Below are 21795 nucleotides of genomic sequence, written 5' to 3'. Positions count from 1 at the left end.
GAACACCTCCGGGCTGGCTGGCTCCGGAGAAACAGTTTATACCGGAGCGCATGCTGATACAGTTAAAACGAGAATAATCATGTATCTGTTTGATGTTAATGCGTTGAACATGTAACATTATTATAACGTTAATAGACAACCCCACAGGAAAGTGTTTCATCAATTTCTCTTAAATTGTGAGCATTACAAACAAATCTTACAAAGTCAAATATTCTGTGTAAAATTCAGTGCATTTTAATCTGATAGAGTACATTTATTCCCTATTTGAGGCATGTAAACTCAGTTATCAGGACTGCCCAGCCCTGTTCCTGAAGATCTGCCGTCCTGTAGGCTTTCACACCAAACGTAACAAAACACACCTCATTCAACAGCTAGAGATCTTGTTGAGATGCTAATTAGTAGGATCAGGTGTGCCAAATTAGGTAAATGGAGGCCTACTGGATGAAAGATCTACAGCAGCAAGGTGGTGCAGCCCTCATTTAAAACTAACTCCACACATTTTACTGTGCAGAGAGGACCGAGAGTCTGGAGTCAGAGGGACTGCGTGCTGCTCCGGCCACACACAAGGCCAGCACTCCACACCTCTCCTCTCCTCTCCTACTTCACTCCTCTCTCCGCCACCAAAATTACTCTGGAGGCCCTTGCCCATTTAGACATTTTCTTGTCTTCTGGAGTTCACGACAGAATCCCGAGCACATAAAAGCAGCCGACGCGTTAAAAATGTTTCACTTCTCGAGAGCACGCACTCTCCACCCAAGCACACGTGAGCAGAGCCAGTGTTATTAGGTACATTCGCACAGTACAGTGTTCAGTGTTAATTCGACTCTGATAGAGTTTGTACCAATCCGCTCTGGACCCCGTTGGAGTCGATTTAACGGCGAGCGTTTCACCGAGAGGGGGAGACGGCACACTTTTGGCGCCCGCGACAGCTGCTCCTGCTCCCCGGCCTGCCAGAAATCGTCGTGGAAACCAGGTCGCCGACGTGCCACGGCCAGGACCGTGAAGTGTGTCACAGCCACACCCCCCCCCCCCCCCACGCAGAAACGGCGTCCGCACCCCGCTTTAAAAATAGCAGGTCCGACCCCCCCCCCCCCCCCCCCCCCCCCCCCCCCCCCCCCCCCCCCCCCCGTGCGGCCTGTGGGGTTCATGGTGATCTCAATATGGGTTTGGAAAACGTGTGACACTTTCCTGTATTTGCATATGCGCTGTATGTGATGTATCCAAGCATACTGAATATTCCTTGAATTTGAATATTACTTGAATATTTTGTGCATGCTGTTTGAGGGTTTTCTCACCACTGGGAGTTTTTACCTTATGTGCCTGCTATTTTGGGGTTCAGGAGTTAGCTCTGATTGCTCATTTTGCACTGTCTCCTGCCTTGCTAAGTGTCTTTGTGGCATTCTCTGTAAACACGCCATACAAATAAAATTGAATTGAATTTAACTTAATTGAATTGAACTGAATTGAAACATCTGCTGGAGTTGAACTGGAAAATGTACAACCCGTTCTACAGGTATGCACTCTTACCTGCACTTCAGGTGACTGGTCACTTTGTGTTGCTGGGTCTTCATCAGACCTGGGTCAAATACGTATTTGATTTGGATTCAAATACTTTTCTGTGCTCTATTGACCAAGACCAGTAAAGCTTAGAAAAGTATTTGAATCCAAAACAAATACGTAATTGACCCAGTTCTGGTCTTCATCACTGATTTCTCTGAAGGACTGGCGCTCCACTGTTTGTTTCTGGTGACTTTTAGGCAGAAAGTTGAGAGTGTTGTTCTCGAATAAGTCAGTGGACTGGAATTGCATCAGTACATTTCTGCATATGTGCTTATGTAGTGCAGCGTTCTTAGAATACAAGTGAAGTACCCAGCTGGTGATGGGGAGGACAACAACCTGGAAGAGTAGCTTCACAAACACTCATTCACACACACACATTCAGACACACACATACGTGCACACATGCGCACACACACACACACACACACACACACACAGTTAAGAAAGCAAATCCAGCCTAATTAAATCCAGGAGGAATCCAAGCGCCGAATGACGTAACAGTATTGCAGCAACACTGTGGTGGCAGAGCTGGTAAGGTGGGTGCGTATTGGAAATGAAGGCTTTAATGCCCCCTGGTGGAGAGTTGACGCTAAACCCAGGAACAAATCCTGTAATTCTAAACTTTCACCACAAGAGGGTGCAAATGTTGCATAAATCTAGTATTCTCTCAAATTTGAAGAGATTTTGGTCAGATTGGTTTTATCTTCTCCAAAAGGAATCCATTTTGCGGACTTTTTTGAAAATACATTGCAATTTATTATCAATATATTGCAATGCCATTATATATTGGCAAACATCCTCATTACTGGCCATTTTATGTTGAGAATATTGCAACATATTACACTGATGTGAAATATAATTTCCACAAAGAGTACAAAATATATTGTAGACTATTCCATTTACAGTTGACGTGGACGTCATACACGTATATATATATGCATATATATATATATATATATATATATATATATATACAATATGTGTGTGTATATATGTGTGTGTGTGCAAGTGTGTGTGTATATATATATATATATATATATATATATATGTGTGTGTGTGTGTGTGTGTGTGTGTATATATATATATATGTGTGTGCACTGTACATTATTATGCATTTCCAGATGGAGGTGTACAGAAGCAGTGCACTACAACTGCAGTCCAACAGCTGTGCACCACCTGCAACTCAAACCTGCTAGCTTCTGGTTCACCACCGTGCCTGAATGTAATTATGGCCACCTCTGCACCCTCCAGTAAAAAAATAAATAAAACTCTCTGCCTCTCCCTTCCAGAGGCCCCGCCCCTGTGCTGCTTTTGGGAATGAGAGCCTTTGGGGAGGGCAGGCTGGTTTTTTTTTTTTTTTGGAGCCCAGGGTAAAACCGTACAGTTTTGGGAAAGGGAGCATAAAGCCTTTATTTAAAAAAAACGGTAGGCATGCCCACCCATCCCGGAGGGGGGAGGCAACGAATCCCAACCCAACTTCATTCACAGGACAGTACTACAGCATCGACGCGCATTTACTCAGTTTAATGCTAATAATATGTTTTTTTTAAACTACCAGTCGAGCGGAATAAAGAGAGCTGAGCGAGATGTCTCTCCTCTCTAGAGACGCGCGGGCTCCTTTAAGACTCCGGGCAGTGCGACTCCCGCTGGTTTCCCCCCCCCCTTGCGGTTTTGCATCGCACATGAAAGCGCGCCGCTGCGGTGCCAAACTAGGCAGCCGTTTGTTTGGACAGAACGATAGTGGCCCCGCCCACCGCATTCCTCCCCGCTCCCCTCAGCCCCTCCCCTCCCCGTCTCCTTCTCTCTCTCTCTCTGGGACAAACGCTCCGCTCCCTGTCCCTCTCTTTCTCTCTCTCTCTGGGACAAACGCTCCCCTCCCTCCCCATCTCCCTCTCTCTCTCTCTGGGACAAACGCTCCTCTCCCTGTCCCTCTCTCTCTCTCTCTCTCTCTCTCTCTCTCTCTGGGACAAACGCTCCCCTCCCTCCCCCTCTCTCTCTCTCTCTCTCTCTCTCTCTCTGGGACAAACGCTCCCCTCCCTGTCCCTCTCTCTCTCTCTCTCTCTCTGGGACAAACGCTCCCCTCGCTGTCATTAAGAGCAGAATGAACAGGCCCGTCGGACTCTGAAACGTTCTTTGGGCCGGCGTTTAAAACAGCCACGCAAAGCCAAGCCAAGCCCCTGCAACCTCGCATTTCCAACTGTCTTTGACCCAACACAACTCCTGCTCTCTCTGTGACCCAGCACAATCCCGGGTCTCTCTGACCCAACATAACCCTGACACTCCGGGACCCAACCCAGCCTCCCCGCTCCCCGCGACCCAGCACAACCCTGATTCCTCTGACCCCAAATAAGAAATAAACAATTTTTACAGTCACGGCAACTGAGACTGTCGGATGAGCGCACCACCTCAAAGGGAAAGCATTTCGCCAGATTTATGGCCCACATTTGGAGGTTCAGTGGCTGAGAGGGGAAAAGGCCCGGGTTTAACTTATAAATGACCCCCCCCCCCACCCCCAATCTCATTCTCAATTAAGGTTGTTGAACACCCGTTTAAGTAATTTCAATTTTTCCGCCCTAACTTGTTAACGCGATCCAGGTTTGGCTCGTTGTCGTTTGCTTGGTCTACCAAACGGTTTGTTTGTTTTAGTTGGCCTGGTGTCCGCGCTTTCAACAGTTAGGAGCCCGTGGATTCGCCTCAGTCTTTCACGCGCACAGTTAAAACGTCACCTCTTTCCACGTAATCATCTGCGAATACAGCACAATAAACACAACGTGAATGTGGGACTTTTATTGTACCTCGGCACGCATCGCTATTTCTAACACAATGTGAATGTGGGACTTTTATTGTGCCTTGGCATGCATCACTATTTCTAACACAATGTGAATGTGGGACTTTTATTGTGCCTCGGCATGCATCACTATTTCTAACACAATGTGAATGTGGGACTTTTATTGTACCTCGGCACGCATCGCTATTTCTAACACAATGTGAATGTGGGACTTTTATTGTGCCTCGGCATGCATCGCTATTTCTAACACAATGTGAATGTGGGACTTTTATTGTACCTCGGCATGCATCACTATTTCTAACACAATGTGAATGTGGGACTTTTATTGTACCTCGGCATGCATCACTATTTCTAACACAATGTGAATGTGGGACTTTTATTGTACCTCGGCATGCATCGCTATTTCTAACACAATGTGAATGTGGGACTTTTATTGCACCTCGGCATGCATCGCTATTTCTAACACAACGTGAATGTGGGACTTTTATTGTACCTCGGCATGCATCGCTATTTCTAACACAATGTGAATGTGGGACTTTTATTGTACCTCGGCATGCATCGCTATTTCTAACACAATGTGAATGTGGGACTTTTATTGCACCTCGGCATGCATCGCTATTTCTAACACAACGTGAATGTGGGACTTTTATTGTACCTCGGCATGCATCGCTATTTCTAACACAATGTGAATGTGGGACTTTTATTGTACCTCGGCATGCATCGCTATTTCTAACACAATGTGAATGTGGGACTTTTATTGTACCTCGGCATGCATCGCTATTTCTAACACAATGTGAATGTGGGACTTTTATTGTACCTCGGCGTGCATCGCTATTTCTAACACAATGTGAATGTGGGACTTTTATTGTACCTCGGCACGCATCACTATTTCTAACACAATGTGGCTTCAGAGGGTTAGATAATCCCTTTCAATCCCGCTTGAGCATAATTAAGAAGAAAAAAAAAAAACGAATTTGCTAATATTCTGGGATTGCGCTGGCGGTCGGAAGGAAAAACCAGCAGACGCAGGGCTCCCCCAGGACCGAGTCTGAGAAGCGCCGCTGTGCGGGGGGGGGGCGGAGCAGAGTGAGTCTTCTGAAACCACTCCAGTGGTTCTCCCTCCACGAGGGAACGCGGTATAGGCGGACTGCCTGATCACACTGTCCGCTTGTTTGCGAAGAGGCCAGTACAGACCGCCACAGCTGAGCTCGATGACATCACTCGGCCTCGGATAGCATCACGCAACAAAGCGCGGGCTCTCGTCATGTGCGCTCTGAGATTTAACGGACGCTCCACACACACACACACACACACACACGCACACACACACACGCACACACACACACGCACACACACGCGCACACACACACACGCACACACACACACGCACACATGTACACACACACACGCACACACACACAAAACCCCCTCCCTCTCTCCCACACACAGACCCCCATCCCACACAAACAAACAGGTCAGTTGATACTGTGAGGGATGAGGCACCCCCCCAAAGAACCATGTGACTCAGCTGATATCTGTGATTGGCCCAGTCTTCGTGCCCATGAAAGGTGTCTGTTTTCCATGATTGGCCCAAGCCTAAGGAAGCACGGGAAGGATGACTGACAGGCTCGTCAGTGAATAGATGGGAATATGGTTCTGATCGGCAGTTTCTGATTGGGGCTGCAGACAGGCTCCCAATCCAGCCCAGATCCATGCTCGGTTTTGTCTCCTGCCTGTCTCCCTTTTCAAATGGCTGCTTTTACAAATATCTTCAATACTACAGAGCAAGATATAGGCACAGTTACAGAATGTACGCATATGTATGTATATGAATAGACATTGGTACATAGAATTATATACATAGATATATAAAGTTATATTCACAGGTGTAAAAAGATATAGGCAAATATTTATGGAAGTATATTGTTTGGCATATAAAGGCATATGCATAGCTGTAAAAATGTATAGGCATTGCCATATTAAGGTATAGGGGTAGGTACACAAAGTTGTATGCGTTAATATAGGAAGGTATAGGTCCGTTTTGTACAGTAAGAGCGCGTGCCGTTGCAGTGCTCAGAGTGACTGGCAGATAGGAGGCACCTGGCTTCTCCGTGGCCTGGGAAGCCGTGGGCCACGCCTTGTCATTACAGACCATAATCACGCGTCTGCTCGCTGCCCACGAGCCGCAGAGCTGGGCGCGGATCGAACGGGGGCAGGACGCTGCTTAAATTAAACGCTGGGTTTCGGTGGGGGGGGTGGCTCCACCCACTCTCCCTTCGCGCCACTGTGATAAGAATCAATCGGTCCGCGGTGTGAGGTCCATGTGCGAGCTATACAAACGCAGACTAATTCTAACTGTCCGTCTCGTCGGCCGCTGACCCAAAGGGATCCGGCTGAATTTGATTGTTAGGTGCCTCAGATCATAAGCTAAGCAGACCCCACACGAGAGGCTGACGGAGGGATTAAAGGCCGGGATGAAATCAGGTGAGGTTTTTATGTGAGGCACGGCTGCTCTCCAGACACGCGGATTTCACGGGTCTCGCGTCACAAGCGGGTTTGATTCATACTACTGCGAGAAGCCAGCCACAATACCGTTCAACAGGCACCCAGAAAAAGTCTGTGAAGTTCTTTCCATAGGGCTGTCATTGTTATTTTTCAGACCGTATTTCATAATAATAATAATAATAATAATAATAATAATAATAATAAATCGGCCCATGCAGGTGACTGAATAACCTGTTGTGCAAATTCAGGTCTGTGATCTGGGCATTACACAATCGGCATGAACATGGCTTATATCTTTTGCTGAACATATCAATTGAACACCATTCTGATTGGCATGGCCATTTTTGATCATTGTAGAATAACCATAGGCCTACTATAATTTAGCGTTAACTTATTTTTAATGAGTTTAATTTCCAGTGTGCATTAAAAAGTGAGCAAGAAAATAAAAATAAATCACATTCTGACCATCATCGACACATAATGCACATCGGAAAATAAAGAACATCAACCCACAATAAAACTTTGCCAGGTCTCGCCACTTGTAGCATACATTTTAAATAAATAAATAAAATGGAAAACTCAAACGCGCAATTTTGTGTGGCTCGTGTTTATTCACGTTGTTAGATAAATAACTGAAAAAGAAATGCAGAAAGAAGTTAAGAATGTATAAAGAGATGCCTATAAATGATGGGTCAGTGTCAGTCACTCACCACTATAATGGTCACACTCACGTGAGCCTCTTCCGCCCCCGAGACAGTCACAGTTGAGGTCTATAAACTGCGCGCGTTCACTTCACAAGCGAATTAACATCGAACCACGAAGCGTCACAGCCAGACTAACGGGCACCAAAAGCTGAAGGATTTACAACAATTCAATTTTTATCATCGTTGAAGTTTTCATTGTTGTTAATTAAAGGCTACTTACGCACAGGGATATTATTTTGTAAAAACGCGACCCGTACAAACCGTTTGTTTTCTACAAGAGACCATGGCAGTTTTGACAGATGGAGACAAATGCATCAAATATTTGCTGTTCACGTTCAATTTTATTTTCTGGGTAAGTTTCTACTGGTGTGATTCCATGATTTGTCGCTTTTCTTCACTGGATTTCGTATTTATTTAAATGAGCAGCCTCTGTCAATCAACGAGACAGTGTTGACATTTTACAGTGTATGTAAGAGAGCGAGTTTATAACACACCATGCGAATTTTTATTCTATGAGCACGTCGATATTCTGTATGTCATCCATAAATAGCGCGTCTATACCAGTATGCGCTTTTTATTCTGTTTTAAACCGGGCGTATTGTTTGTATAGCTACGTTTTCTCTAATAATTAAATGCACTTTTAAAATTAAAAAGCAACTGTGCCGTGGTGCTGTGTCATAGTATTTTAATAATAGAGTGCATGTGTACTCTTTTAAAAGCCCAGACCCTCCACAGACTTCCAGAATACGAAAAGCGCATCATTCTGAACGCGCTGTCCAGGGAGTTGATTTTTCGGTTGCTCGTCATCGAGTTAATCGGTGACGGGCTGCATCATTACCCTGCTAGTTAGTGTCCGACTGACCCAATTCCAGTTGCAGTTGCTGGAATCCCGAACTCGCTTGACTGGGAGGGTTTAGCCAATGGGGATGAGAAATCACCGGCAATGGCAAAGGTCCGAAATCAGAGGCGAGGGCGGGGGTCCGAAGGAAGTGTTGGGCGTCGGGGTGCGACTTTTGCGCAATCCCATAATATGGGACTTTAATAAACACGTTAATAAATAGCCTAGAGGTAGCCTACACCACACTGCAAGATATTCAGTTTGAAACTGTAAGAAACCTTATGTCAATCCAGACGTAGTCTGTGTTCTACGATAGTAAAATGTGCTCTATGAATTGAATGAACTGTGATTTTCTTACTGTGTACTTTACTGTGCTTTTTTGCTCAGTATCTTTTAAACTGGTGGGCGCGCCCACTTAGCAAAATATCCAGATGCCCGACATACGTTTCCCCTCTAATCTCAGTTTCTATAATTAGAACGGGTTAATCTCTTGAACAAATTAAGATTACAGGGCGCGACTCAGCCGCGGCTGTCTGCCCTATAGTCTGACAGGAGGGACACATTATACCGCCGCCCATCGCTTGTATGACTTGTAATTTAAATTAATTATATAAAAAAAGAACTGAAAGCGCTGCCCGAGACAGCCTGCTGTGACGCGGACCAGACGACATGGCTACGTTCTCAAAGCGAAACAAGTTCAGGAGAAGTATTGCCTACAGTAGGCTGAGGGCGGTACTTTTCCTGAACTTGTTTCGCTTTGAAAACGGAGTCATGTCATCTGGAAGTCTCTGGTCCGCGTCACAGTAGTCTGTTGGGAATCGTTTTTAGTTCTTTTTTTTTAGATATTTAATTTAGTGGTCAGAGCAGCAGTGTGATGTAGTGGTCAGAGCAGTGGTGTGGTGTAGTGGGTAGTGTAGCAGTGTGGTGTAGTGTTTAGAGCAGCAGTGTGGTGTTGGATAGTGTAGCAGTGTGGTGTAGTGGTTAGAGCAGCAGTGTGGTGTAGTGGGTAGAGCAGCAGTGTGGTGTTGGGTAGTGTAGCAGTTTGGTGTAGTGGTTAGAGCAGCAGTGTGGTGTAGTGGGTAGTGTAGCAGTGTGGTGTAGTGGGTAGAGCAGCAGTGTGGTGTAGTGGGTAGTGTAGCAGTGTGGTGTAGTGGGTAGAGCAGGAGTGTGGTGTTGGGTAGTGTAGCAGGTGGTGTAGTGGGTAGAGCAGGAGTGTGGTGTTGGGTAGTGTGGCAGGGTGGTGTAGTGAGTAGTGTAGCAGTTTGGTGTAGTGTTTAGAGCAGCAGTGTGGGGTTGAGCAGTGTAGCAGTGTGGTGTAGTGTTTAGAGCAGCAGTGTGGTGTTGGGTAGTATAGCAGTTTGGTGTAGTGGGTAGTGTAGCAGGGTGGTGTAGTGGGTAGTGTAGCAGTGTGGTGTAGTGTTTAGAGCAGCAGTGTGGTGTTGGGTAGTGTAGCAGTGTGATGTAGCGGGTAGAGCAGGAGTGTGCTGTAGTGTCTACAGCTGTAGTGTGTAAGCTGCAAATAAACACTTTAGAAAATGTCACTTTGAATAATTTGCACTGTTAAAGCACCAGAGTCTGTCATGGCATCTGGAAACTGTCAGACCAAAAAGCAACTAGTGTATGCTCCCCCAGTATTTATAAATGTGCAGTAGCAAACTATCAGCTTCAGTCTTTTCTGAGGTCTATATTTGGCCTTGTGTTTGGCTTACAATGCATGTTTTAAAATAAGTCTGATATTTTTTTGGGTCTACTTCCCTCACGCTGCATGTTCTCGACATACCTTACCAGCTCGGCGCTTGGATCGTTGGTTTACTGTGGTGCGATCAATAAAAGCATGCAGGGTATTGACTGAATTTAGAATTTTCATCTGGAGGATCTGTTGTGTATCACCTCACCCAGACCTTATCTGTGGAGACAGAGAAACTTTGGTGTTTGAGGCTGGTCTGTGATAGAGCCAGCTAACAGTGGACACACTGGTTGGTGCAATTTAAGGGTAATTCTTTTTTTAAAAGGAGAGGTATAAAACAGGGGTGTCAGAAATTTGGTTGAAATATATCTGATGGAAATCTAAGATTACTGAAACCATAGCAGTTTGGATGCGTAAATTCCATTGGCAGTTACTTTCTGGTACATTTCAAATAACATCGAGTGCTTTTGTACATTCGTTGAGTAAATCCATGATGTCCTGACTGAGGTATATATTTAAAAAAGGTTTGTTTTATTTTAAAACGTCGAATTTTGGGTTAAAGGGGAGCCTCTATTTCTGTTGGAGATTCCGCGCAGGCTGTCATCACTGCGCGGCGCTCTGTGTTTTTTTTGGGAATCCGCACGCGGTGTTTATCCTGACCGATCCGCGTCCCCGGCTGTCTCCGTGTTTACACTGAGCTGCAGCCGTGTTTATTCAGGACTCGGCGGAACCACCGCGCGCAGCGGTTACACCGCTCGCAGAGCGCCGCCGTGGGCCTAGCATTAGTGGAAGTGATTACCCTCCAGTTTGCAGTATTCGGGAAGCTATTCATCACATCAGCAGCACTGAAAGCTTAAAGACCCTGGGCAGCCAAAAGCATCCTTTTTGCTAGTTATTCTATATGTAATGAACTACAGAGAACATGTACAATGATTTCAAGCCACGCTTTAATATCCTGAAAGTAACAAAGTTATTTTACTGTGCACTGCAGGAGGATGTTGCATTGGTCATTTTGAGACACTGCTTTGTTCTTTTTCCTTTGGATAAATATGATGTACGTATATCCTTTAATTAAAATTAAAAGAGGGACTCCAAAAATCTTTGATAGAAACTTTTTAGCAGGGGGGGGTGCTGAAGCTCCTGAAGGTGAGACTCACATTCCTGGAGAACACTGACACTCAGCATCTGGCAACCAGCTCAACATGGCCTCGGAGAATATTATTTATTTATTTATTTATTTATTTATTTATTTATTTATTTATTTATTTATTTATTTATTTATTTATTTATTTATTATTATTATTATTATAAAACTTAAAATTGTATAATGCAAGTTCATAAAGCAACATTCAGTCTCTTTTTCTGTTTTTTTTCCCTCTCTGTAAATGACTTGAACTTCATGTGAGTAAACTGCATGGAATGTGCCTTCATGTTTAGGAAACTAGCTCTGTTTGTTCACAAACTTCAGGCCAGATTGAGGCATCGGTTTGTGGTTGCCAGGGTTGGTTGAATTTGTTTTGTTTCAACATAATTTTACCCCTTAATCATTTTCTCCAGAACTTCAAAAATGTTATCACTAATAATATAAAACAGCATACGTAAGATAAGAGCTAACCAGTTTATTACTATGACTGTTATGATTATTATGGTTATTATTTGCATTCTTCTGCTTCTTCTTCTTATTGTTATGGTTGTCATTATTGTTATTGTAAGTATTACTTTTTCTGCATTGAAATTACGGTAAATTGTAAGGGCAATAGCTTGCATAAGCTGGCAGCAGGACTAGCAAAATGTATCACAGGATGATATAAAAACACGAAAAGCCAGTGCTGTCATGCAAATGCAAATTTCTGAACCCAGAGAAAAAGAAATACCAAACCGCCAAACGGCTTCTTATATTTAAAAAAAATTAATGAATAATAATAATTAAAAAAACTGGCACACAGAAACCAGACACGGTAAGTACGACCAGTTCTGCTCAGGAACGAATAACTCAAGACGTCAGTGACGGTTCAGGTAGTCTGGCTGTAAAACACTCTTCTGGCAGACCTAGCTCATTCGTACCCACGCACGGTCCCTCCCCCACCCTGGGCTGTTTTTTTTTTTTACGGGGAGCAGGTAAGCACTGCCCTGGCAGGCGTCCCAGAGCCTCTCTCTCGGGGGAGAAAAACAGAGCCGTCTCCGGCAGATCTCTCGCGACCGCGTAGCGCTAACTTTACAACATGGGGCTGCTGGGCGGAATTAAATGCATCAAGTACTTGATGTTCGTCTTCAACTTCGTCTTCTGGGTAAGTCCGCCCGCAGTTGCACTGCGTCTTGAACGTCTTTTTCCGAGTCTGTGCTGGCTGCGAGTTACGCCGTTCGAAACGGGATTTGGAGAGCGCGGGTTGTTGAGCCGCGTTAAGTGTTTGAGGGAGGGTAGTGGGTGCGGGTGGACAGCTGATGTTGAGTGTCCCAGGTGCGCCATGCGGTTTACAAAGGCAGCCTGGGTACAATAAGCCTAACGTTCTTCAACATGGGTTTAATGTTTATTTGAGCTGAGGAGCACACCCTTTTGTTTGATGTAGTTTAGTTTTTTTTGGGAATTTTCTTGATGCTCAGCCAAAATTCTGATTCAAGGAAAACAGTGTCCTCAGAATGTCTAGACCCGTATCGAACCTCACCTTTCTGAGTAATATTTGAGGTGAGGCGATCTTTGAAGAGCCAAAATATCTGAAAGCAGTAGTCTGGGATGTTTCCAGTCCGGTTCCTCCTCAAGTCATAGTGCAGAGACTTATTTGGCAACAGCAGTCAATGACCTCAGACAGAATCTTGCAAATACGGTGTCAGCTGTTGCTCTTTTAGGCTTCAGTGGTATGTTGTACATTACAGACCATGGAAATACTAATACATCACCTTCAGGCTGTATATCATACCTGTAATGTAATGTGGGGGGGGGGGGGGGGGGGGATTTTTTTGCTGTCTTTTTCTGTATGCAGGCTCCTCTTAAGCTACATTATTGGCTAGCGTGGTGTAACATTCCACAGCAAACTGTTAGCACGCAGTCATACATGCCTGTGGCATCAGGGGATGACTTTGCTTTTTTAGCCCCTGGTTAGCTTTAGCCTTATCAGGGAAAGACAGTGCTTTTGTGCTAATGGGCCCAGGTGCTCCAAGAGCAAAATGAATCCATGAACTGAACCACGATTTGAGAACCTTTGGGTAAATTCTGACTGAATTCCATGCTAATCCTGTAAGTGAAATGCCCATTTTTTTCCCCGCATTTGAGAAATACTGCCAGAATAAGACCTTTTCTTTCTCAGCCTGATTACAGAATTGTGTTAGTAAGAAATACAAAATAGAAGAGAACTGTTTTTCATGTGGGTGGGGGGGGGGGGAGTGGGGGTGTGGATGTGCCCGACTGTTGTAATCAGGAGTCTGTTGAATCACGTTGAGTATCAAGTCATGCATTGTAATTACATGACCAAACGTTGTTTTGGGGCGCTCAGTGCCGTGACGTGATCTTTCCTTCTTGTCGCAACCAAAACAGTAATTTAGCCATTTAACGCAGCTGCAACAATGGCAGCCAGGACAAAAATGAACCTTTTACTGTTGATTGCTTTTCTAGTTTACAGGACGCTAAGCGGTTTCAAAAAATAAATGACCTCAAAAAAATGAAATGGCTAAATTGACGAATAAACCCATGAATAAAATAGTCAGGCAGCCTAGATGAATTACTGAAATGGGCTGTGAGCTGTAGGCTGGCAGAGAGAAGATCACAATTTAATACATTAAAGCGTATTAATAGACCTTTTATCGACTGCTCTGATTAAACCATGACATCACAGGAAGTCTCTTGGACGACAGGAGGATGTTTCATCATGCACAGCTAGTCAACAAGCTAACAGCTAATGTAAATACCGCGTACGGAAAAGATCCACTCAAAACACAGTTAGCTTGATGTGAAAATAAGCAGTCTAGGATACCCCCCTCTTTGCGCTCTCTGTGGGGGGGGGGGGACGGTCTGGCAGTGCACTGTGGAACTGTCTCCCTCAGCCTTTGTCTGTTCAGGTAGAGAGGATGGGTGTGTTGTCGGAGGGGAATTCAAATTAGGGGCTGGCAGGCTGGCATCAAAACCACCCAAACCACCGTGATGCAATCTGTCTGTCGGGGATGCCCAAAAACCAACCAGGCTGCTCGAAATGACGCAGCATCCTGAAATAAGCGATGTTTTCGAAACCCGAAAATGCCCCAACAGGGCATTATCAAGCGCGTTAGTCCCAGTCCCCGGTTCATTCCTAGTCGCAGTCACATTCACGTAATTAAACTGCGCCCCAAAAGCCTGCAGGTACGTCAGTTGCAGTCGTAGATATGAGGAGTCGTGTGTCAGCTGCGAGCGCATTCTTAAGTTACACTCCTGTGTTCCAGGCGCAGTAGTTGAGGAGGTGGAGATATGCTAGTCTCAGTTACGATGCGCGTTAGTCACAGTTGCAAGTACAGCGCATCGATCTGCACGTTAGTCTGAGTCTCGGGTACATCTGTCTCAGTCCGAGTCTCAGTGACTCCCCCCGTCCCCTGTGTTTTGGTTATCTGAGCTGCTGCTGTACGATGTGTGGTCACAGTCACTCCGACTTGCAAGCACCGTTTACGGGCAAAGTCTGTCCTTGTATAAAACAGTCCTCACGAAACCGATGCCTTTATCAACAACGTTTCTCACAGATACCTGACTGACGTGCACCTGCTGTTACTGAGGGGGTTGGAAATTGCTAATGCAGAAGAGCTGGCTGTCTGAAACTCTTGGCCATGTTTCAGAAGGGGTCAAGTCGAAATATCTGGCTGCTTTGCAGTTCTTGCTGTCTGTTTTTTTTTAATTTATCTCCTGGCATTAAAGGCAGGGACTGTTTAATGTGTAGTAATGTATGAAGGATTTGGATGAAACTTCAGGAGAAAAGCACCTGCTTGGACTCATACTTCTCTTGTGAGTAGACACTCTTTTAACACGGAAAAGATAACCAATCAGAATCAAAGCCCTAGCTGGAGGTTCCAGTGCACTGCCGTTTGTTTACACTCAGAGATGACAAATACGACTAATATTATGTATACCTGATACGGTACAATACGTAGGATGTGATGCGTATGTTTATTAAATCCGGTATCCATTAGGAAAGTGGTTCTCAAACTCAGTCCTGGGGGAGACCCCTGTGGTGTGCTGGTTTTTTGTTTCCGCCAGTCTCTTGCTCAGCTAAGATTGTTGAACATGCAGTTTGTGTTTCATGGGTTGTAGGTGGGAATACTTTATAAATGTATAAACGCAACCGGTGGCCTTGACTAGATCCTCTGTGCGTGACAGACCAGGGTTTTGTGCGAAACAGTGCGTCATGTTACGGCAGTTTTACGTCCGCGTGTTATTCTTACAGGAGTACGGTATCGTCTCAAACGCTGTTATTAAATGAATGCGTCAGAGAAGCGTAGCGTTAGCCTCCGCAGAGCTGCCGACTGGCTGAAAGTGATTTGGGTTGATGGCCGTTTCCTGCGGGTGAAATGTTTAGGCACGGTCGTCACGGCCACCGTTCCCGCCCCGCGTCAGAGCGGCGTCTCCTTCCCCCGCGGATAACGATCCGCTCCCTTGCGTGCCGGGACAGGAATCGCGATCGAGGGCCAGACCACACGGAAAGTTTTCGAGCAAACCTGTCGCTTCCTGTTCTTGCTTTCGCGCTTCAGGCTTCCAGGAGTCACCAGTTCTAGGTTCGCTGGAGTGTAGAGCCTCGACTCTACATCGGTGCTCTCTTTTCAGGTGATGATCGGCCTAAATGGATCTATCTACTTTATTTTGCAGCGGCTATGCCTGCTGCTAGACATTACATTACAGGCATTTAGCAGACGCTCTTATCCAGAGCGACTTACACAACTTTTTGCATAGCATTTACATCGCATTCATTTATACAGCTGGATATATCCTGAAGCAGTGCTGGTTAAGCACCTCGCTCAAGGGTGCAACGGCAGTGTCGGGGAATCGAACCTGCGACCTTCAGGTTACAAGACCAGTTCCTTAACGCTAGACCGGAGTCCATTCGACTGGAGACCTATTCTGATGACCGGGGCCCAGTTCTGGGCTTTCATTGGCTGGGCTTGAGTTCAGAGGTCACAGCGGTGCATTCTCAGTCTGTTGGAAAAAACCCTGCTGCCGTTTCTGCGCCTTGATTGGCAGACGGGAAGGTCCACGCCCCCCACCTTTATGCAGGGGAGCGGGGGGGGGGGGGGGGGGCGGCGGCGGGGTGTGCTTTTGAGGGAGAGTCAAATGTCTTACCTAATCCTGACCGCAAGCACGTGTGATTCAGTGCCTACTCGCCTTAGTTCTTACCGCTTACCGCTCGCCTGTGTTAACCCCTTGGTGGGCGGCTGCTCTTCATTGGCAATGTGCCTCAGTGACTGGGTGGACAACCGTTACTCTCCAAAGAGTTCTCGCTGACCCCAAGGGAAAGGAGGATTGACTCATTTTTGAACAAAAGTAGAGAACCGAGCGAGAACCGAACCAGAACCAAGCCAGAACCAAGCCAGAACCGAGCCAGAACCGAACCAGAACCGAGCCAGAACCGAGCCGGGAACAGGGGCGGGGCCGGCCTTATGCGGGCGGGGCGGTGACGGGTGTCTGTCTGTTTGTCTCCCCCGTCTCTCCAGCTGGCAGGGACGGCTGTGCTCGCCATCGGGCTCTGGCTGCGCTTCGACCCCAAGACCAAGGGCCTGTTCGAGGGCGAGGAGTCGCCCTCCGTCTTCTTCACAGGTAAAGGTGTCCCCCCCCGGCCCCGAAATCTCCCTCCGCCCCTCCTCCTTTGTCCCCCCCCCCCCCCCCCCCCCCCCCCCCCCCTCACCTGTACGCCACCGCCCTCGCACCCCTCTCGCCGTTGCCGTCGCTATGACTCGAATGGTTCGGGATTTCAAATTTAAATGCGACTAGTTCCGGTTAAGAGAATTAATGCTGAAGACCAAACCAACAGTATCGCCAAGGCACTGGAAACCTGACCTAGACAGGGACTGAGGAGCATTTTTAGGGCCCTCAAACTACAGTATTTTTTGGCGCATGTTTTCTTCGCTGATGCGTCTATGTCACCTCTTCTCTGCCCCGTTTCAAAATGGCCGCTTTGGGAGGGAGTGAGTGAGGGAGGGAGGGAACCCGTTCGAATGCAAAAAAAAAAAAGGTTCGAAAGGCGGAGGCCCGCACGCCATCGACGGGTCTCCGCGTCGGCGGGGGGAAAAGCGGGAGAAGGGGGGTCTGTGTCTTTCCCCGGCCCGTGCCTTCGGAGGGTAAAACGGGGACACTGCGTTTTAGGGGGGGGGGGGGGGGCGCGATCGTGTGCGAGCCAGTCCGAGATAAAGCACCCGATTCACTGCCGGAACAGGAGGCCATTGTCACACAACTCCGGGATTTTTTTGTTTCGAAACTGCATAAATACTCCCTGTTTTTTTTTTTTTTTTTTCTTTTTTCCACTTCTGCGTATGAAAGTGATAACTTCAGCGAGAGGAACAGCAGCGTGTGTGTGTGTGCGTGTGCGGGGGGGGGAGGGGGGGGGTGCTCAAAGAGGGCGGGGCCGAGAGGGAGAGAGAGAGGAGGAAGCGGGCGCGGTGACCGCATCGCGAGCGCGAAGCGCGTTCGGTTTGGGTCGCGTGCGAAAAAGGGGAAGCTGCTCTGAGGCGGAGGCTCTGCCTCACGGACGGGGGGGTGGGGTGGGTGGGGGGGGCGCGTGTGGGGCCCTGACCGCACACGACGCCACGGCCGATTCTGGCGGAGCGCCTGCTTGGTCGGGTGACTGCTGGCAGCGGCCCAGTTCCGGCCTGGCGTTGGCACAGTTGCCAATTTTGTTACATGGAAAGCTGTGGCCTGTTCCAGGTCAGAATTGGGCCATGCAAAGTTGTCTGTCAGAGGTAAAACTCAATTTCCCATGATGCATAGCGAAAGAGCCATCATGCATTAATGAGTACCAGACCACCCAGAAGTGCACGATAGATTATGTCAGATCGGGAATGGGGGTACCATAGAGCTGTTTTAACAATATAGATTTACAGGCAAAATGTACATTCTTCCTATATCCCAGCTGTGTTCTGTTCTGCCCTAGTTCAACCAGCCTGTCGGAACAGCAGGCTGCCGCATGCCATCCGCCGTTATTTATCATGTGATATGACTCATTGGCGCTGTCTCATATCTGCTGAAGAGCACGCCCATTCTTACCGCGCGACGTGCGGTACTGCATGCCGGCCCACAGGTGGCGCTGTCGGGGCGGTCACTGACGCTGTGTCCCTTTCCGTCGCAGGCGTGTACATCCTGATCGGCGCCGGGGCGCTCATGATGGTGGTGGGCTTCCTGGGCTGCTGCGGGGCCATCCAGGAGTCCATGTGCATGCTGGGATTGGTGAGTCCACCGTTGCTTGTTTTTGCGACGTTATTTTCCCATGGTGAATTCGGGGGATAAATGTTTCTGCACTCGCACATTTGCGGGCCACCGTCTTGCACATTGACCCTTTGGGTTTTTGGAATGCTATTTTAAAATTCTAAGTCAGTGTTCTAGAACTTTCAATTACCAGTAGTGATTATGACATCAACATTAGAATGTTCAGCTAAGAACATTCTAAACACATATTTGTGATCTTACACCTTGAAGGGTGTAAGATCACCTAATAATAGGGCCTGCTGGGTATGAACAGAACCTGCCATTTACATTGCAACAGAGTGGAGAACCTGCATGTCATTATATGGAGATCTCAATTCACATTATGATTGGGTGGGAAAATTTGCCAATCAAATTGTGACTAGCTGGAGGCTTTGTCCTGCTGTTTATTGAAACATTAATGATGCAGAGCAGGGGGCGGGACTCTGGTGGGGTCTGTGGGGGGGTGTGAGGTGGGGTTTGAGGGGGGATTAAAGTTCAAAGCCTCTTGTCCTGAATCCCTGTGTGCTCATGTGTAAGCCCATATTGGAATTGGGACAGCTGTCTCTCCCTGTCGCCAGGTCAAAACACACACCGGCAATGCCAGAAGAATAGCACTGTACAAACAGTGCATTTTAGGAAACAGTACGACACCACAGGGAACTGTGTTACTAGGATACAGTAATACACCAGAGAGAAGTGTGCTACTAGGATACAGCTGGGACTAGTGTGTGTGTGTGTGTCTGTGTGTGTGTATGTGATGTGTGTGTGTGTGTGTGTGTGGGATAACAACCAGTCTTAACTATTTTTTATTCTCCGTCTAGTTTTTCTTCTTCCTGCTCGTCATATTTGCTGTAGAGGTCGCGGCAGGAATCTGGGGCTTTTCCAACCAGGACAAGGTCAGTAAAAGCTTTCCTTTTCCGACGGCCAGCCAATCAGAGCGCGGCCAGCGAGCCGGTCGGCGTTCGGGAAGGGGCTCGGCCGTTTCGCGTCCGAGCGAAAGATCAGCCGCGGGGGCCGTGTGAAATATCGCAGAAAGCGCTAAATTAAATTTTCGCCTTTCTCCCTCTCTCTCTCTCTCTCTCGCACCCTCCCGACCAATTCCTGGCGCAGATCGTGAACGACGTGGCGGAGTTCTACAGGAAGACCTTCGAGAACTACAAGGCGACCAAGCAGGAAGTGCTGAAGGAGACCCTTCGCCTGATCCAGCACGGGGTGAGTTCCGGCTTCCTCGGGCCAAACGACCCGAAAACCCAGAAGCGACGAAACTAGACCACCGGGAGCTCGCTGAAACTACGCGCGCGTTCCACTCTGAAGTCGCCACCGGGGGGCGTTTTTGAATCGCGAGCTGCTTTTTGGCACGTGTGCCAAATAAGGCGTCACGTGTGTGCGGTGGTGTGGTGCAGGTTCGACTGCGTTGGCAGAAACGGTCCATGTTCTGGTCTTTCTGTTCTCCTCTTCAGCTCAAATGCTGCGGCACCACGGGGACCAAATTCGACGGCGCCAGCGACACCTGTCCCAAAGCGGAAGGGTTGGAAGTGCTAATCACCAAGGTGAGAGCGCCCTCTGCTGGCCAGATCCATGCACTCTAGGGTTGAGACTGGATTACTCAGACTTTGTCTTGTACAGCAGTGCTTCGAGTCCCTGCATTCACTGCTTAGACAGAACCTTATGGCAACTGTAACTTAAAATGTGATTTTTTTTATTTTCCTTTAGAAATTTCTAATGTAACACATAAAACATAGCATACATATACATACATACATACATACATACACACCCCCTTCCAGCCCCAGAACAAGTGGGAATATTCATATTACAAAAATTTTGTAATAGACCAGATACCTTCAAATACAAGCGTGAACATTTAATCCATAGACATCCAGTTTTTAAAGGCTTCCCAGTTGTTTCTTGTCTAGATTTGTTCTGTACATTTGTACAAATCACCTTCTCATACGGAGCCATTTTTAAGAGTGCATTTAACCCAGGATGTATCTCAGGGGGATGGGAACCCATAACGTGATGGTTTTTTTGTGTCTTCGTGTCCCGTGTGTGTTTCAGAGTTGCCCGAGCGCCATTGAGGAGGTGTTCAACTCCAAGCTGCACGTGATCGGGGGGGTGGGAATCGCCATTGCGGTCGTTATGGTGAGATGGCGCCCCCCCCCCCCCCCCCCCCCCAGTGCCCTCAGCTATTACACACTGACTGTTGTATTATTCCACAAATGCAGTTTTTTACCTGCTGCACTGTTCACCAAGCTTTACCTCACACGTGTGCGTATCACTAATGGCTCCAGAACTGATGAGGTCCAGGCTACGCCCCACTATTTATTTTCTAACCTCTCTCCATCTCTCCCATGTCTGTCGTTCCCTCTCTTTCACTCTCACTCCCTCTCTCTTTCTCCCTCTCTCCCTACACTCCGTCTCACTCACTCACTCACTCACTCCCACTCGCTATTTCTCCCTCTTTCCCCAACTCCCTCTCCCCACACACCGTCTTCATCTCTCTCCTTCTCTCTCCCACTCCCTCCATCTCTCTCCCCCATTCCATCTCCCTCTCTTTCTCCATCTCTCTCCTGCCACTCCCTTTCTCACTGCCCTATTCCCCACTCCCTCTCCCTCCCTCTCTCACTCTCTCTCTTCCTCTCTCTCTCAGATATTTGGTATGATCTTCAGCATGATGCTCTGCTGCGCCATCCGGAGGACCCAGCAGGTGGTGTGAGGCTCCCATCGCCACGGCGACGCCGCGCCCTGCTGTTCTTAACGTCTGCCCGTCAGTCCCAAGGCCACAGCTTCAACTACCTTTACAGTTTGCCACCTCCCTGTCCTCGCCCATCCTGTTACGTCGCAGTGTTCTACCCAATCACTAACCGCGTTTTCCGTACTAGCTGAAAAGCAGTTATAGGCTGCCTTTGAACCGGTTTTGGAATTTTCCTTCTGAAAGCTAACTTTGTGAGGATTTTATTTAGCAAATAGCTAGCAGTGTTGTGGTTTCGTGATCACGAAAAAAAACAGCCTTCAAGTTTTACTGTTTTTGTATTTTTTAATGTAATGAGTTTGTAAAACTTGTGTTACTGAGTGGGACTTGTGGATTTTTTCAAGCAACAAATGATATTGACTTTTGTAACATTTCCTAAGAGTAACCTGATTTATACTCTTGATTTTTTATGTATCTATTTTATTGAACACAAAGAAATGTAAGTAACATTTTAAAATGCCAAATAAAATTAATCAAAATAACTAATGTTGTCCTTTATGGTGGTGAACAGTTTTTACTGAAGATAACACACGACAAAATCAGCTTTCATTTCTGCTGAT

The 21795-nt window shown here is 47.0% G+C and overlaps 1 protein-coding gene across 2 annotated transcripts; it reads left to right on the top strand.

The window, feature by feature from the left end:
* The first annotated feature begins 7599 nt into the window (after positions 1-7599).
* LOC118218680 (CD9 antigen-like) lies at positions 7600-21717 on the top strand. Of its 2 annotated transcripts, none has more exons than XM_035401263.1 (8): positions 7600-7909; positions 16740-16842; positions 18368-18465; positions 19305-19379; positions 19594-19695; positions 19944-20033; positions 20542-20625; positions 21134-21717. In XM_035401263.1, exons 1-8 carry the CDS (start codon positions 7841-7843, stop codon positions 21197-21199), a joined length of 687 nt encoding a protein of 228 aa, XP_035257154.1. In that variant the 5' UTR covers positions 7600-7840; the 3' UTR covers positions 21200-21717. The 2 variants fall into 2 exon arrangements, with proteins under 2 accessions (XP_035257154.1, XP_035257155.1); XM_035401264.1 differs by lacking the exon at positions 7600-7909 and adding an exon at positions 12238-12370.
* Positions 21718-21795: the final 78 nt, after the last annotated feature.

The sequence above is a fragment of the Anguilla anguilla genome, chromosome 19 (assembly GCF_013347855.1).
Source record: "Anguilla anguilla isolate fAngAng1 chromosome 19, fAngAng1.pri, whole genome shotgun sequence".
NCBI classification, from domain to species: domain Eukaryota; kingdom Metazoa; phylum Chordata; class Actinopteri; order Anguilliformes; family Anguillidae; genus Anguilla; species Anguilla anguilla.
Note: the sequence above shows the minus strand (reverse complement) of the source record. Positions and strands in the feature narration are given on the sequence as shown.